Source organism: Myzus persicae, unplaced genomic scaffold (assembly GCF_001856785.1).
Source record: "Myzus persicae strain clone G006 unplaced genomic scaffold, MPER_G0061.0, whole genome shotgun sequence".
NCBI lineage: Eukaryota > Metazoa > Arthropoda > Insecta > Hemiptera > Aphididae > Myzus > Myzus persicae.
In genome coordinates, this window is record NW_019103946.1 from 119,253 (window position 1) to 139,147 (window position 19,895).

General features: G+C 31.3%; 1 protein-coding gene across 3 annotated transcripts in view; it reads left to right on the forward strand.

The window, feature by feature from the left end:
• Positions 1 to 19,895, forward strand: part of LOC111036746 (histone acetyltransferase KAT7) — a 102,926-nt gene that overhangs the window by 27,456 nt on the left and 55,575 nt on the right. For all 3 annotated transcript variants that reach the window (XM_022318886.1, XM_022318884.1, XM_022318885.1), the window contains exon 8: positions 8,812 to 8,905. In XM_022318886.1, coding sequence (XP_022174578.1) covers positions 8,812 to 8,905 — 94 coding nt within the window. The remainder of the gene's footprint in view (positions 1 to 8,811; positions 8,906 to 19,895) is intronic.

A 19,895-nucleotide genomic window follows, 5' to 3' on the forward strand; every position in this document is an offset into this window, starting at 1 on the left:
ATATTATTAAAAAGTGAATCGAAAACGAGATCTGTAGAAAATATAGATCGACTACGACATCAATATTATTTATGTATAATAGGCATTTGTAATATATGTATTCCAACTGTATCTGCAGATATAGCAATTCGATGATTCTGATATTATAAGTATGCGTATTAAATAGGTTTATCAAATATAAAATTTTGATGGGTAGGTATTATACAGTAATGTATTGAGTTATTATTTTTTATTATTACAAACATATCATACTTAATATAGAGTTAAGTTTCTTTTCATCAAATATTAAGATATTTTTTGGCGTTCTAGGTCATATATTTTTTTAAGGTCGTCAACGTCCTGACCCCAGACAGATTAGTAATTATTTTTGCTGTAAATCCTCGAACTAGTATTAACTTATGAATTCATATTATACTTACCTAATACGAGATTACTTATTAACTGATAAGTTTTGAGTCCGCCCCTCTTTCCCGTGAATATTTGGCAAATACATATCTACGAAATCGATTGACGACACATAAGCCATGGTCGATTTTTTCTTACTAAATTCTAACCTAACCTAACATTTTATCATTTATCTGGTTACTGTATTCTGTATACACTTTGGTTGATGCGTAATTCACTATGTGGTAAAACCACCACAAATAAATGCATAACTAGTACTGTTTTATTTTAATTTTTCGATTTTAGGCATCATGAAAATGTTGATTGAAACATGTATTTTCGTGACTGATTTTGTTATATTTTCAATAAAACATTTTACCAGAACTATAGATTTTTTTATTTGGAAGTATATGTGTGCTTACATAAAGTGCAATATAATACATGTTTTACTTGTCAAATAATTATAAGTAGGTATTTGAAATCAGTTAAAGTTTATTAAAATCCGATTATAATATATAAATATATTATGAGATTGCAAACGTCAATTGTTTCTCCTTAAGATCTAATAAAGGCATACTACCTCGCTTTAATACCATCATAAAAATTAAAACATCCCCTATCACAAGCTATGCTTATTGGGGAAGTGTTAATTTTTAATTTTGATGTTATATGTTGTTATATTAACAAATGCATTATAATAATAACGAAGAAGCAAATTAAAATAAATGTATGTGTTTGAAAAATGTTAAAAAACAATTTAAGTGATTATATTATACATATATAGTGCAGTATTTGGCTTATTCATATCAGTAGAATTTGTAAGTAACAATTTAACAATTGATAAAAACAATTTCTTAAGTTAAATTTTTATAATTGCTGTAGAGTTAAAAAAGCTCCTTTTACAGATTCAGTAAATTTATCATTTTTTAAAATATCCTAACAAAATTTAACACTATTATCAATGTTTCAATTATTTAAATAATAACTTAGGTATCTATTACATTAATCAACGTGTACAAATAACTGTATTGTTTCATTAAAATCTGAGTCTTAAACACTTCTGTGCAAGGTTGATTGTCGACTATTTCTTGACAACAAAACGTTCTACTAAAATGCTGGATAATTTTAAAATACTCTCAATTGACGTAACTTTCATATAGGCATTCCGTAACATTCCGTCTAGGTAAATATGCTTTCCTAGCCGTGTTGTACCCCCTCCCCCCGACCCTCCCGATACATAGTTGTGTCTGATATTTCCGCTGTAGGATCTGGTGCGCTAGTCTCACGACTCAATCGATGAGTTTCGGAAAACGTTTAATACAAAATATCGTGTTATAATATTTATACTGCTCTTGTGTTGTCTGAGTTTATATTGTAAATAATAATGAAGGTTTATTACGGTATTAGTATGTTCGAACTTATGGTGAATTAACAGATTTAATAATTAATATTTAGTATGTAAATATAGTTTAATAAATATAAATTGTTTATAGTTCTTTATAAACTTTATGTAAAGGTTATAAACTGTTTTGAGTAGTTGAAAATGGTTGAACTTCATTTTGAAATTACTAATTAGTACTTGCAAATATCTTACAAATTTTAAATTATTGAGAAAAATTGAATGAAACATTTTGAAATTAGACAACAAACTTCAAGGAAACGATCAGTATTATTTATTGATTTGAGGAACAATTTATATCTGGTGTTGCATAAAGAATGCTTGCAGAATGAACTCAATTGTTTAGTTATTCTTCTCAATGAGAATCCAAAATACACAATTGACTCATAATTTTGTCAATGTACATAATATAACACGATGTGATATTAACATAATATTTAATATTTTATGTTTGTTTTGGTTTATTGGTCCATCATATATCGGTTTTTTTTCTTGCGCTACGTTAAATAAAATAAAAATAATTACAATTTATTGTTTGATAAAAACGACAATTTTAAAACGTACAGGTATTATAGTGATTGAAAATATTTGTTGTCATAAGTTATTAATATTTGTATTGTAAAAGTTTCTCTGAAATACTCACATGACACAGGTGTGCTAAAGTTTAAACTTAGCTAAGATTTTCTCAATGTCGAGACACCAATATAGAAAATAATAAAAAAAACCTAACATCGCTTAAAATTACTTTTATAGATAAAGCTGTTTTCGTCCTTGTTTATTTATTAAATTTATATATTGACTTTGTTATTTTATCTCGTCTACTTATCACTTATATGTTGGTTAGGAATTTTCAAATTTTCAAATAATAAATACAGTTAGTCAAAACATTTATTCGATCATCAATAATTTTTTGTTTTTATTTATTTGTAATTTTCTTTACTTTAGGTTTTACTTACTGAATATTAATAATTATGTGGTAGGTATAATATAATGCAACGTCTGCAGATATACTGAAATATTCCAACTCACACTCTCACGTTATTTTGGGGATCTACTCTTTGTTCACTTATGATTTAGTATAGTTGATAGGATATCGCATACCTAACTCGTATTGTTAGTATTCGCGCATTTTAAAATCCCTTTAAGCCTGACTCATTATCGTCCCCTTTTTTGTATTATGTTTCGTACTACGTCATTATAATATGACCATACAAATTATTTCCATAGACTATTGTTATGTATTCATGCGTTTTGGCTACCATGAGGTCTTTCGTAATACCTCGTATAATAGTTCCTAATATTATAATATATATTAGTTATTAGTTATTCTTATTCCATTTTTATCCAAATTGTTCTTTATATTGTCTTTACCTATTTGTAATCGCCTGTTGTCTGTCGATCGAATAATTAACTAGGTGACGTGACGTTAATCAACGAATAATGGCATAATATATAATGGTATATGTATAGCTTATACATTATTACTATATTATAACTGTTTAAACAAATAAATGAATAATATTAATCGAATGAAAAAATAATAAATATACATATACTATATTATTCAGTGAAAACTGAATTTTATGAATATGTTTAAAATGTATGATGTAACGTACAACACATTCGCCCAATAAATATTAAATCATATTACAATTATTATTAATAAATCGTATATAGTTTCTTGCAAAAATGTATACTCACAGGATATTTTTGTATTTTAAATATTAGAAGTATTTCTTGTAACGATGTGTTTTAGTTGGTTCATTCTGTAATCCTATATATACTTTGTACTTACTGGATTCTTAAAATCATACGTCATAACTCATAATAATGCTGTAGAATGTATTTCCATCACTGCTGATAATAACTGGAAAAATTGTTTTCAATCACTTCATTATTATATTAATAAAGGTACCGAAAGATTATTCTGACTTATTAATATCCATGTGAATTTAAAATGTTGAATTATATTTTTAATTTGTTTACCTGAAGGTGCTAAAGCCCCCTAATTTTTTTAGTTACCTAGTCTTGTCTTGATCATTGATTGAACGATAAACAATTTCCCCCACACAACCACACCGATTGATAATGGCTTTGTAATTTTTTCTGTATATATATATATAGTACTAACATTATTAAGTAACTTAAATTAAGCAGTAATTAACCAAAAATGTAAATGTTATAAATCAGAAGATGCTAGTTTAAAAACTGGGAGGAGGGATGCTAAAGGACACTCAAGCCTACGATGTATTACGATGATGGTATACCTACAGACATTCAAAATACAATTTTTATTTGACGAAATAAAAAAAGGACCTAACATATAGGCGGTGACTTGACCGTAAAACTCTTTTGTATTGATAGTTAGCTACTATTTTATAATAGTGTACTTTGTATAAAAATTATACTTTCTAATCTTATTATGTTTACAAATTGGTTATTGTCCGCATCTTCATCTAATAAATCATCGATGGTTATTTAATTAAGTAGAGGTTCATACTCTCAAGCCATGTTGGTACCAATGAAATTTAATTACAAAAATTGTCTGCAGACATAATATACTGGTAAAATTGTTATGATTTAGCTAAGTTTTGAGGTAAACATTTATAGCGTACGTAAGTTATAAATATTTGTTTTCATCAATACCACCTAATTCATAGGTTATAATTACTTAAATATTTAAATGGTGAAATCTATTTTTCATCCTACAATATCTGTAGGTAGATACATTGTATTATCAGAGTTCGTGCATGTATAATTATCTTGAAGCCCTACCAAAAATTTAAACAACTAATATGTTGTGACCATGTTAATGTGACTCAACCTCAAGTGACCAGTAGTATCTATTCAAAATAAAATTTCTCATTGAAATTATCATAATAACATTTTGGCTTAAATATATATATTTTTATTATTTAATTGTTTGTGAATTACTTAATAATGTTTTTTTAAATTTAATTATTACGTTGAGTTATTCTCGCCTATAAATTAGTATGACAACATGTATAGTTCATTAACAACTAACAAATTTAATGTTAAGTAAACTATTGTATAAATGATACTTAGTTTTAATGAACGGTAATGACTGATACTAACGACTGATGTGTATATATTATAAATTGTGTATTTACAATGTATTCCTATTGATATTGGATATTTATTTAATATTAAATAATATTTATACATTGCAGTATTACCTAATTAAAATAGCTTACCTGCATGTATACTATATGCATACATAGGTACTTACTTACATACCAAATGTACGGTTTTATTTCAAAAATTACGAATTTTAATATTAATACTAATATACTATTTTTATACTATACTATTACTATAATAATATTATAGTGAACTAGTCTACCCATAACAATAACATATTTGAAATCACAAGAAATTAGTTGGATTAAACATTTAGTTATAACAGTTAGTGCAAAGTAAAATGTTCGGTTTGTATACGAATGCATTGTCAATTATTATTATTTCATATGGAGTAATATTTAAGCGAAAATTTTAGTCGAAATTAAAATTAGATGAAATAAATAAAGTTTCTAAAATTAACATTTATTTGGCATTCGTTTGCATAAGCAAATAACTTTAGTTGATTTGTATTTGTTTATGAGTCTACATTAACGTAGTTTTGTAATTTATAAAAACTTCACGTGTTTATATATCTGCACGGCTATTATAATAAGCGAATTAATTAAAAATATAAAAGGTCATTAAATTGTATTATATATTTTTTTTTATTGACACAATACCCTCATTAACATGGGTCATTTTTTACAAATTATATGAATCGATAACATATTATTATGTATACTTATTCTAAGTATTAATTTTAAATTTTGTCTTGAAGGCTATGATGAATTGGATGATTGTTTAGTATTTCGGCTTGTGATTCGGGCAGGTTGTGACTAATTTTAATGTTTAGGTATATTTGGCATTCGGTGAAAAAGTGGTTTATGGTGACTTTGTATACATATAAACTAAAGATTGTTTTTCTACCTTCAGTTAACGGTTAAAACAATACCTAAAAATTAATTAATTTTGTTAGTAAGTGTGCATGATTAACATTTTTCTGAATAGCGTATCCATAATTTGTATACAATTTGATTTAATTTAGTGTACCTAGTATAAATTATAAATGCATTAATTACTATTTAATATTCAAATTAAAATTCTATTTTATAATGGATACCTCTACTAAATGTATCTTGTTATATGTTAATATTTATTTGTATATAATTAATTATACAATCACCTTTAGTAAAAATTTAAAAAATAGGTATCTCTGACTTTTGAAATTCGTGGGTATATACACATTTTTGGATTTCGATGGTGTTTATAAATAGCGTCTGTGAAATGCTGAGTAGTTTCCAATGGTTTAATATTATGGCGATTAGGGGGCAGTTGTCCGAAAATGATAAGAAAGTTAATATCACGAATTATACCATCATATACCAACGAGCCATCAGTAACTCCAAACTTGAAATTTATTACAGTGATGCTCGTCTAGTGACGCCCACGTGGCCCCTCGCTCGCTACGCTGCGCTCGGACAAAAAAAAACGAAAATATCCCTCGACTTGCTATGAAACACCTCCTCAAGTTGGTCACTGGGTGACCACCGTACAACTGCTCATATCATGTTCGTACAAGTGCTTATCACTCTATTATGGCAGCTATATGGTTTTGTGTAATGTATTGGCTGGACTTAAAATCAAATTTTCCGAAATAACTAGGAACGATCATGGTTTAGTTTTAAAACAAGAAATAATTATATTGCAGTTTTTGTAAATAATGATAGAAGTATGTCTATTTTAAGTGAACACACATTATCATATTATATAAGTACCTACTTTGTGAACAATTTCATTAGATAATTTATAAAACTGAAGTAGCTGCTAGATATAAAGGGTATTTCAACAAAATTTTATAATATTTCAGTATAGTTGCTCTGTCTCGGGTAAAAGCTATCTCTAAAGAGTTCTCTTTATTTGTTTCCTCCGCTGTTGGATTTAAGAGTCTTGCAGCTTTTATAGTCTCTTAATGGATCCTGGATAGTATATGAGTATAAAGTAGGTATAAGTATTAAGTAAGTTTAGTATTGGCCTTCCGTCAGAAAATCGACATCTACGTAGTTAAAGTGTGCCTGTTTGTGGTTGGTAGATACATGGTAACATTGGTAACCTTTAGTAATACAAAATTAAATTAAAATCTATTGATAACATCACAAAAAAATTGTACAATAATTCATAGTTAATTATTTTTATTTTTATAGACCAGTAAATACATTTGTTTGTAATCATTTAGAATATTTCTTCTTGAATATTTCGAATTCCATAATTACAGTATTACCATAAATGGGTATTGAGGTTAAAATGGCATATTTACAATGTTATAGCGAGCTGTAATGTTTCGCAACGATCTACAAATTCTATTTCGTTATCATAAATCCACAATCGTTTGTGCTCGGTGATCTTTAAAATTATAATCTCTCATATTTCCTTTGTTCGGTTCTTAGAAAATTTCAAAATAAAAATAGAATTCGAGTCATTGGAATCTTAAAAAATTGAATATATTTTTTTAGAAATCGCTTGCGGATTATTATTTATTTTCAGACATAAAACGCCACATGTTACCTATGTCCTACATGCTTTAAAATATTGTTTACATTATAATGTTATGGTGATATAGATCGTTGATTATATTTTGCGAACAGCAGCCATCGGATCAGGTCGTTCAAGGATTAAATCCAATTTTAGTGTATATAATACCATATACATACTCATTATAATATGTAGCTAAAGTGCAAAATATGTTAATTGTTTAAAGTTATGTTATACCGTATATTATCAATCTTAAATAATGTAACAATATATGCAGTAGTAATATACGATTTTCAATGATTCCTGCAGTGGTCGGTAACAATTTATTATTTACTGAGAGATCGATTATCAAATTCTACACCTCTCCTACCACTTTTATCCAGCACTCAATGCTTGCAGACATAATTTATTTTATCTGTTATGTCTTCAACAGCTATTGCCTATTGACATTACTTAGTAGCTCACTTTTAGATTAGAAACAGGTTATAATAAGTAAAACGAAATAATATTATTAACAAATTACAATTGTTGACTTCAGTTTATATTGTGAACAAATAAATATATACTGCTTCTGTGCTCTACGCTAGTTGCATGTTGGAGTGAAGGTAGGTTAATAAAGTTTTTCGGGCATCTGTATAGTTTGGATATCTGATGACAAAGTGATTGCATGTTAAAGCATATGTATTATTCTATGACGGGTGATTCTTCATCTTTTATTTTCAAAATAAGTAAAAATGTCCTTAATTGAATGAAAGTTTTTATATTTCTTAATTTATTTGTAAGTAGTAGGTACTTGTCTTTATTCAAATTTTTCCGCAAATTTTATAGTTGATTATATTATTAAGTGTCTCTAAGAATGTGGTTAGGTTTATGTTTATTAAATGTTCAGATGAGGTGGCTTCGTTTTTTTTACTAAATCTGTTTTTTTCTTCATTTTTAGTTGCCTAAACATGTAATATTCGTTTATTAGAAATCATCAGTTCTTGGGTGTGTCCTACTATAGTTCATTTTTTGAGTAGAGATTTGTAATTGATTTTATGGCGCTCAAAATGTCACTAATGATTAGGGAGTAGGTAATCTGAGTTCAAAATCAGGCGATTTTTAAAGATTAAAGATTTATAATTATCGGTATTGTAAGTAGTTTCTTACCACATATACAGCGCATTAAAAAATTATTGTGTTAAACGCAGCTCAGAGTTAATTTTTTTAGAACAAAATTATATTATTATTATTGACATGAGGGTCATTGTTATTTTATTTCAAAAATAATATTGAGCTGTCGGGAAGTATATTGATGACCTCTACCCTCTCTCCAAATGTGCTTCAACGCTCTTACGAATGTATTAAGACATTTAATATAATATTATTAAATAGCGTGGATAACAGTATTTAAATTGTGAAACTTTTTTTCTTTACAGGAAAAGAATTCGTTTTTGAATTTCAACGTGAGCTGTATATTAACTCTACCCCCGTACCAAAGGCAAGGATACGGCAGACTTCTCATCGATTTCAGTAAGTGGAATATTTATTTTTTTTATTTTTTTCCTGACAAAATATTTTCGTCATTTGTATTCACTACGCAAGAATAAGTCCCGTGTTTTTTCCGTATTTTACGCTCTACCTATATGTATGTATAAATACACACATACACCGTCGTCAACAGGGGTGTAATACTGTCTATTTCTTCACTGCCAACGATTTGAACATAACCAATATCTTATTACGTATATGTGCTTCGAATTGATGTCACGTCCCGCAACAGATATAAACGAATAGATAAATAGTACGAATGCGAATACTACTAGTTTTGAATTGAATTTATTCCGTGAAATATGAAACTCACGCCTACCGACCGGAGATGATGTAAGTAAATCGTGTTGTTTCGAATTTTTGTGGTTTTATAAACATTTCACGCATTTATTATTCCCAACATTGATGTGCAACGTATATTGGATTGATCGTACATCATCATGACGTATATTATAATGTAAAACCAGATCTCTTCGATTTTTTTTCGATCTGCACACACAAACACATATGTAGTATATTGGCGATGCGTTATTTACGCATATTTTACTGAGTATTCGTCGATTTTATTATAACATCGTTTTTTTTTATTTTCAAAAACCGTTTTATAACAACGCTTTTTTTGTTTGAACTAAACGATTCACTAATGATTTGAGATTCATTTGGCAATTGAAATTCCTTGGCATTTTTTAAAATATAATTTTTATTAATTTTTACATAATGAAAAAAAATATTTATAATACATTGTATGTAATAGTTGTATATATAGTTTATAATATATAAAACGGTTGTAATTTTAATAATTTATACAATATCTTTATAGATAGGTATAAAATATTTTTTTGAATAAAACGTTTCTTAGGTATTCAATTGGTCAAAAGGTAGACCTTAGTTATCTATGCTAAAGTTTTCGATTACTGATATAATAAATATATCCTCATACTTCGTGTTTGATTCCCGACCGAGCATCACGCGTTTAGTCTTATCGCAATTCGCTTTTTTATCTTCCGATAGAAATGACCCAACACCGGTAATATGTATAAATATATTAATAATACCGATGTTTTCGTATCTAATTAAAATAAAACACTAATACCAACTGCGTTTATTCGTAATGAGTAACGAATCGCGTTTAAATTCGCAAAACTAAATTCAACTATCTTTAAAACGAAAAATTACAAGCTTACAAGAAATAATCAACACAAAATATCAATTCCAAAGTCAATCCATCTCAAGACAACCCTGCTTCCAATGATAAATTCAACTCTCAAACCACCTCAAGCTCTCCATTAAAAAGGTAAAATTTTCACAGAAACCACAGGAAACTTCGTCACGCCAAAAATGAATCAACCCATAGTATTGAATTTAGTAGATTGAATCAAACAAATCCAGTATATCATTGTGCTAAATAAAATTATCGACGCCACTAACATATTCTCACGTGTATTTAACAACCGGTTTTGTGTATTTCTCAAAACTCAACAAATAACTTATGAAATAATTTATAAATATTCGACCATATACATTGATTTTATCGAAATTCCGACACGCAAATTAATTAATCCATTTAAATGCATTATACGAGTGATAAGCACTTGTCCAAAAATGATAAGTTGATCTCCTACCCCCTCCACTAAAAAAGAAAGATTCTCACAATTATCTATGGTCTCTTTTATTCAATGGAATATTAACGGTTTCTATAAGCTTTCTGGCATTCACCAGGCAGGTTAAGCGTCGGTACTTAACCCAATTTAACCTAAAAATGTCAAGAAGCCATCAAATGCTATAAAAAAAAACTGAGTCCATCACGAACCATATACAGTTAAAAAAGCTAGAGCTATAGAGCGCTTTACCACAAAATAAGCAAAACATTTTCTTGTCAAAATTTTACCTCAATTATAAAACACAAAATTCCCTCAAATATTATATGGAACAAAATTAACTCCATCAGAGGTAATAAATTCCACACCATGCCTGATATTCTCTTCCACAATAAAGATAAAATAATATCAACTCACAATGCCACTAAATCTTTCGCAAACTACTTCAAACCCCTGGACATCTTAGAACTAATTTCAGCACTATAAATCTGCAACAGTAAAGCCCTGTTCAAGATAATATTCCGTACTCATTTATTAACAGGCCTCCACTAATAGGCTGAAAACCTTTCTTCAAATATATAATACATACCATATGGGTCCTGGGATTTTTCCCAAACCAATGGCGCAACGCTTATCCTTCCCCAAATCAAACGAAAGCAAATTAAACATCGAGAATTACAGACCTATATCACTAATCAGCTTACTAAAGAAACTAATAGAAAACATAATAAATAAATGACTAATACTATTTCTTATAAAGAACAATGTGGCTTCAGAGGAAATCACTCAACAATTGACTCCTTTCTTCATTGCACACAGTTATTTGCTCAGCGTCCAGACGTAACTAACACCTGATCACAATAGCGTATGACTGCATCGAGAAAAAGAGTACAAACAATACTCCACTCATGAAAAATCAATGACACCCTCTTCAACTTCATGAAAAACTTCTTAACAAGTAGAAAATTCTGTGTAAAAATGTAAGACAAGATCTCATCACCACATACCATTGAAAATAAACTTCCTCGGGGGTCGTACTCAGCGTCACTCTTTTTCTGGTAACAATAAACGATACGAGCAAAAACCTACCCAAACCTGTTAAATTTATCGCATATGGCGTCTGACCGTCGCGGAACGAAAACTGGTCGCCACCGAGGTCCGATCTCATTTTGAACAGACTATAGATGGTTTTCGGATACTTCTCTTCTCTGGTGCTTATCTTCCACCAAAAACTCAGTGCATCATATTCAACGAAATGAAGAAGAATCCTTGACAACAATAAACGTCATGAATACACAATTCTTTTTAACTAATAATATTCGAATCATTGGCCTCATCTCCGACCATAAACTTACCTGGCGACCTCACCTTAACAAAGTAAAAATGGTATGCCAATCAAGAATAAAGAAGATCAAATTATTTGAAAACAACACCAGGGAAGCCGACACAAAGAGCTTTATCACAATCTACAAAGCTTTAATACTTTCAACAGTTGACTACGGAGGTATAATCTACAACTCGGCTACAGTTGAAGTTCTAAGAACTCTGGACTCCACAACCTAACTCCACAACCACAACCAATGCATTCGTCTAGTCACAGGAGCCTTCAGGACGAGTCCCGTAGATAGTATACTTTGCTACGCAGAAAAAGGTTAGACGCCAAAGCCATATTCTAAAATATGCACCCAAAGTCAAAAATGTGTCCGACCACATTACCAATAATACTTTTCACGATTCATTACCCCCTAATCCACTACCCACTCGTACCACAATATTCGAAAACTCTAAATCAACTAGTAAAAACCTATCTATCCAAATACAAGCACTAAATAAAATCCGGCCTTCTCTTCCCCTTTGGCTCTGGTCACCAACCATCAATACCCAACTGACTGAATTCTGCAAATACAATACAGACAATTCAATTATATAGAATCATAACTTTTAAATAATATCTCAAGAATTTCCGTAATACACGCAATTATATACTGAAAAAAAATACAAATGCCGTTTGTTTCTCTGTAATCACAAACCAGAATAACATCTTCTCATTTTTTCACCTACCGTCTTCCTCTAGTATTTACACTGCTGATACATACGCTATTTATGAAGCCCTAAAAATTATCTCATCTTCAAATCTGAAATGTTGCTGCATCATCAACAGTGTCTCTTTGAGCGCTCACTCTTCAATTTCAAACCCCTACCCTAAAAATGAGGTTGTTCAGCACATGCAAAATTTGATATCTGAAATAAATAGCATTAAATGTTTTATGTGGATTCTCTCACATGTTGGGATACCCGGAAATGAGAAAGCAGACAAGCCGACTTTACGAAGCTACCACATCTTCTCTCTCTACAAAATGAATCTTGTAACCTCATTCGAAACAATCAACAGGGTTGTGCTCAAACCTAACCTTTTCAACAAACATAGAAATGTAAAACTGTATGTTAAGAAACCAAAATATCATCATAAGATAAGAAAGGAAGTATACCTTACGCGAGCCAAAATAGGCCGCTCACATTCAACCTACGCTCACCTCATCACGAAAGAACCAGCACCATTATGTGATACCTGCAATGAGACACTAACAATAGATCACATTGTTATAAACTGCGACAAATACACCGAATCTCGCAAGATCCTCAACAACCCCCTCACACTTCACTAAGCACTCAACGAAGAGAACACGACCGCAATTATCACATTTTTCCGAACCATTAACTTAAGCCACAAATTATAATTCTCGAAGACGTTAATATTTTTATATACCTACTATATTTTTAGATTTAATGAATATTAGTTTATATTTCCTTCTTTAATACTTAGTTAATACATGCTAAAAACCTTTGTCGTTGAAGCTTTAACAAATAATAAATAAAAAAAGATATCCCATAAAGCATATGGAAATTGTGTTCATTTGTGGCCGTTATTAATCTATACGAGGTTATCAACAATATAGAGTGTCAGACTTACGATTGCATTTTGAACTAACGTTTTATCTTAAAGTTTTAAATTGTAATCTATAAAAAGTAAATATACTCATATATTTAAAATATAATAATTGTTGATGTTGTGTAAATAACTATCATTTCACTTAATATGTTCCTCATTATATATCAAACATAAATCTTCAACTGTTTCTGCTCATATATTTGTTTGTATATCCATCATATTAAGTGTTGTATTTTAGTCATTACAATCGAAACGTGTCAACATATTTTTGGTTTTATTAAATTAAATTCTTGTGTGTGAATAATGTGAAATATGTAAAATATTATTCTCCATAACATCCTGTATGGTAACCTCTAACGGTTCCACCCTTCGTACTCCTATTGCCAACATGCGCATTATGTAATACGTTTTCTATTCGACCCAAGTATTATTCTTAATGTAAGGGAACCCAAAACAACAAGGCAATGTAATAGGACGTCCGAGGTTTAATTCATATACGGCCAATGGAATTGTTTTATTAAATATTATCTTTGGGACTAAGCTGACCGTTTTGAAATGGTAGTAGGTATATGTATAGAAAGGGATGCAAATCCCTTAGTAACCAAAATCGGATAAGTTATACGCATAAGAATAATTTGAGTGCATTTTAATGTACTACGTATCTTCTCCATTATGCGGCTTGATTTCAAATTATTATTACAATACTACTTTTGTATTGAAAGCATATCGTTTTGAATTATGACTCAGAATCAACGAAACATGATTAATATGTGATTATGTCATTAAAATATGTGGATAAACATTTGATTTTTTTTTGTCTGCTTGATTATGTACATATGATATACTACTTATATTATCAATAATACATTTTAGTAGTTTTAAAACGTATTTTGTGTTATACTTGAGGATTTTTAGTAGGTAATGTACATTATACATTCACTTTTAATCTTTCAATAGTATTATAATTTACGATTATTTCATATTATTGAACATATTTAAAATAAATGTATATGTCATGTATTTTTGAATTAAAAACCAATTTGAGAATTTCTATATCATAGATTTTGTATGATATATAGTATCATACTATGGTACTATAAGTCATGCAAATAATACTAATATTTTAAGCTTCATCGAAGTTAAAATTACGCCATTTTTATTGAATTCTAGTTTTTATACAATATATATTTTATTATTAATCGTATAATTATTGAACAGTTATTAATTGTTATTTTTTTTGAAAATATGCGTTTGTTAATTTAAATGGCTATGGAACTCGGGATAGAATAATTTAAACTATAGAGTGCTAAGTTAGGAATTGTTTGCATTTTGTAATCATGCAAGATGTGATTACTTACTTCCCCTAGACTAATATATTTAACAGTCCGAAAATATTGTAGTACTGTCTAAAAGTTTCCAAAAGTAGGTATGTTGTGGCTGGTGTAATTAACTATTTATGCAGAAGTATTATATTATTTATGAAGTATGAGGGTCATTTCAGATAGTAGAACTTAACGAAGTTTGCGGAAATTAAGGTGAAGTATGTATTAATTAAATCTAAGTTATTTAATAGCGTTCTATTAATTTTGATAAGAAATTCGGTCCTTATAGAATAATTTTAACAGTTATTGTAGATCTGCAATATGCAGTCATCCGTAATCATAAGCTAAATGTGATGTGCACATATTTAGATTTACACATTTTACGTCTCCATTTATGGAACCGTTTTTGTAGATTTATATGATTTAAATTGTTTTGAAATGGTTTTATAGAAGTCTGGTGGTCGCAATATAACTTTAGAATCGTCAGAAACCTGCGTTTGGTATGTTTATTGTTTATAGTGTATATGTTATATACTTATTGGGTTTGGGCAATAAGAATACGTCCTCGTGGCACGGACGTTTTTATTTATTGATGTATTGAATGGTCTTCTAATCATATTGAACAGAAAAGGTACTGTGATTTATGTCGGAACGCAATATAAAAAACATAGTTCTAGTAGTAATTTGAGTTTATATTTTATAATGTAGCCCAACATAATCAAATTTCCCAATTGTAATCATCATTGCTAGTTTCTGTGTTATAATTCTTGTATCATTATAATATAGATTATAGGTGTATGCATTTTCCCAGTGTCTAAATAACTTAGATGTTAAAAAAATTAAGCCCTTGGGAGTTTACATGTTTACTTTGAATAATTTACAGAAAAAAAAACTACAAAAAATGACTTGTAATGCTCAATCTGATAACATTTTTAATACGAGTAGTAATACCTACCTATAGATAATATATATGTATCGTAATTCCTTTGTGGTTACATATACTATTATATGACATCTCACAATACCTAAAAAAATAATGAATACAATTGTTTTAATTTTAAATAATATAATATAGATGAAATCATACTTGTTCAAAAAAATTATTGTTTTAATATAAAGCTACATACATTTTAATTCTTGCTGTTTTGATATATAATTATTTATTCGATTAAATCATGTTTTAATGTAATGCAAATATAGATATACAAAATACGTCCTATTAAAAATCGTATTATTTTCGGGAATTCGATATTCTTTACTCAGGATTTTTTATTTAAATACAAGTACCATTAGAAATATACATAAAAAGTTATTATTGTGAACTTTATTATGTATATTTTGCGCGCACTATAAAACCAAGTCTCGTTTAATGGAATTCTGTAAGATGTCGGATGAATTAATTCACTTAGAATATGTAAATCAATTAGCAAAAATAAATTGACTCGCAAAAAACTGTGATGTAAAAAGAAAAACTAATTAAGTAAATGAAAACGGCGCTAATAAAAAAAAATCAAGTCCCGGCAGTGGTTAGGCGAGGATATTAAAAAAAAAAAAAAACATTATTAAATAATAATAACAGGAGACAAAATCGTTGGCTTCTTCATAAAAATAATGATAATGATAATAATATAGTGGGGCACGTGAGGTTGATATCCCCCAGCCTCGGTGTTGGTCGTGGTGGTCGTGTCCCGGACAATACGTGCGTGGGTGGGTGGGTGCGTACGTATGTCTGCGCGAGACTGATCCGACGTTCCGCGGAAGGGTTGTCGAAGAGTAGTAGTAGGGGTGCGGGTGAGACGAGGGTGGTGTGTGTATAGGCCTCTGAGCGTACATATAGGGGTGGTCGGGAACTCCACCCGCGGCCGCTGGGCACGGTCTATAGGCGCGGCGGTATTACATTGCCGTCCGTCTGATAGATATATAACGTCACCCGGCCTCACCGTCGCGACCGAGCGGCCACCCCGGAAATGAACGGCGCGACGCGAACGCGCAATGCAGCAAAGCCACCGCCGTCGCACGCATACACACGCATCACCGTAAATACGGCCTCCGCGGTCGATACGGCTAGACGGATATATCCACACGCCGCCGCCGCGACACCACTACACTTCCTTCCGATGCCGCAAACACCGCTCTCCCCTTTATCTCGCCCACATACTCTCTCTCACTGCTTCTCACTCCCTCTCTCGTAACCACCGCCACCACCACTGACACCACTCTTCACCCTCCCAAGCACCATCATTCGTTCACCAAACACCACTCTGCCCGACGCCTATCGCCGTTCTCCCCTCTCGCGATAAGTTTATATTCGTGCACCACTCGCCTGGTATATGCGTGCATGTATTGGTATACAATATATATCATATTGAATATTGCATCGCCCGCTGCACCGCCGCTGCAGTGTGCAGCGGTGAAGTGGGCAGCCACCCCGCAGTACAGCACGAAGCGTGAGGAGGTGGATCACGGTGAAGTGCAGGGCGTCATCGACTGCAGTATGGTGGCTGTTGCAGGGTGCAGGACATATAGTGCAGCAGCGCAAGCGACGGCGGCGAACTCTGTTAGGCGCACTTGTACATGATCGGGGGGGGGGAGGGTGGCTTATGGTGGGGTGGGAATTCAAAACGCACAGATATTCTGCAGTATGCGTGTGCGCGCTTTTGCAACCGCCGCGGCCCGCGCCAGTCTAGCCGGACACTCTCTGCTTCTGCCACTGACGGCCGATGCATTGCCTGCAGTAGGGGTGGAACGTATATGTATATATGAATAATAATAATAAATAAAAAATGTGAAAAAAAAATATTCATCCGATTTAAACGCGCTCGCAGCCCCGTCCCCCCCCCCCCCGTTCGGCCGTTGTACCAACGGCGGCTGCCAGTCTGTTCCTGTCGCCGCCGTCGTGTCTGTCCGCACGACGACCTCTCCTGGCTCACGTTTGTTTAATTAACCCAAACGTCGCGTTTGCTCGTGAGTCCGCTTTCCCGCTGTTGGAAAATTCGCTTTTTGACACCATCCGCGGGCCCATGGAGCAGCGGGTTCCTACTGCAGCAGTGAATTGCAATTTCACTGTCTGTATATAGTATAATATATTATACAAAATACATATTATACGCGACAGAGTTGCTGGTCCCTGATTTAAGTAGACCAAACAAATTGGAAAATGCGTATAATATGTATTAATCATTTTTTTTTCCAAAATGTTTTTAATGTTTGTGATAGTTTACTAGTGTCGTAGTTATATGACGAGCCCAAAATATTGATACTATTATCACCGTAGAGTCATCCCATACGTCAAACTTGACGGGAAAATGTGCACTCGTGCTGTAATCATTCCGCAAATAATTTATGTTTTCAGTTATAAATGTATTAATTAAATATGTATTAATGATTTATTTGCATAATCGGGATTTAATAGGTTCGATTTTTGAGTTAAAGTATTAACACCCAAAAATGCTCAAAAATATAACTGTTCATATTTTTTTTTTAAAGCCACCATAAAAAATAAAAATTCTCGTTGATAAAATAAGATGCAAGTCCTTTGTGATTTGATAGCAATTGTGAATAATTGTGGTACGAAAAAAGTGTGAATTATGTTCATCGAAATTCCCTCCCTTTTGCAGTAATTATAACCACTAAACGTGTATCTGATACCTGATATAGCTAGGTATTACACGCGTGACAGATATACATGTAGAAAAAGTTTTCCTGTATATAGTGTTTTAAAACCCGTACCCACCTCCCACGCATCACTATTATGACTGTTACATTTCACAATGGTTTGCGATGTACCTATATTCTGTATCATATTTGTACACATCGAGTCCTTCATTTTCTCATTTGTTCGCAGACCGCGTACATACTCATTAGGGTGACAATCGAATACATAGAAAAAAAAAATTTTAATATTTCTTTTTTCCCACCCACCTTAAATGTTTATTTTGATATAATATTTACTTTGTGAAAGTTATATTTCATTCGGTTGATATTTAGAGGTCGCGCAACACTTTTATTTTCCGAAGCTATTAATAGCATGGATATCGCAATTTCGCTCGCGTTATCGACGGTTACTCGCCGATTACACATCATTCGTAGTACACCGGTTCACACGTTAACATTGTTACAGTAATGATTATTATTTTGTCGTGAATCATACTCGTATATTTTATTGGTATCGTCTCGTATATGTTGTTCCGTCAATACGCAGAACGTCAGTAGCCAGTTCGTACGTTCAAGTTTCATTTGAGTTTTTTTATTCACTAAGTACTAAGTAGTATTACATTTGTATATAACATATTTTAGATATTAATATAATATGGCTAGCACTAGTAAAGATCGTGGAATTTGGTTAATTGGGGGGACACTTGAATCCATCACCGGCAGTAAACTTCCGTCTAATAAACAAATGCTTCACCGGTTTTTTCATTTGCACAAATACGAAAAAAAATCTATTCAATCTAGTGCTACAATTACAGCAAGAGAAGTTAGTGCTTTTTGGGAAAAAGCTAAAATTCCCACGCAAAAAGAATGCCACGTTATTGAAAAAATAAAAAAAATACACTGTAAGTGGCAGAGTATTAAAAAAAGTGCTTCACGACGAACATCAAAACAATTAGAAGCGGAATCTGTTTTCGTCAGTGACTTTAACAATTTATTTGATATTGCTCATAAAGATGCTTTGACTCTTATATCTATAAAAGAAGACAAAGAGTTTCTTCTTGCTCAGAGAGAGAAAGGAAGACGTGGAAGCATGGGTCCAATAGATACGAAACTTTCAAAAAAAGAAGAGAGAACCAAACAGCGACAGCTTCAAAATGAGTTGAGAATAAAAAAGGAACGGGGGAAGCCCAAGCAACTGCTGTGTTTGAGTTACTTGAAGAATGGAATTTAATTGAACGCATTAATTGTATGTCCTTTGATACAACAGCAAGTAACAGTGGAGTAAAGGCCGGTGCGTGTGTACTTCTTGAAAAAAAAATGAAAAGAGACCTCCTCAGTTTAGCATGTCGACACCACATACTGGAACTTATTATTGAGAGTGTTTTTAATGCGGTAATGGGAGCTTCAAGTGGTCCTAATATCAAAATATTTCAACGATTTGCAGAAAA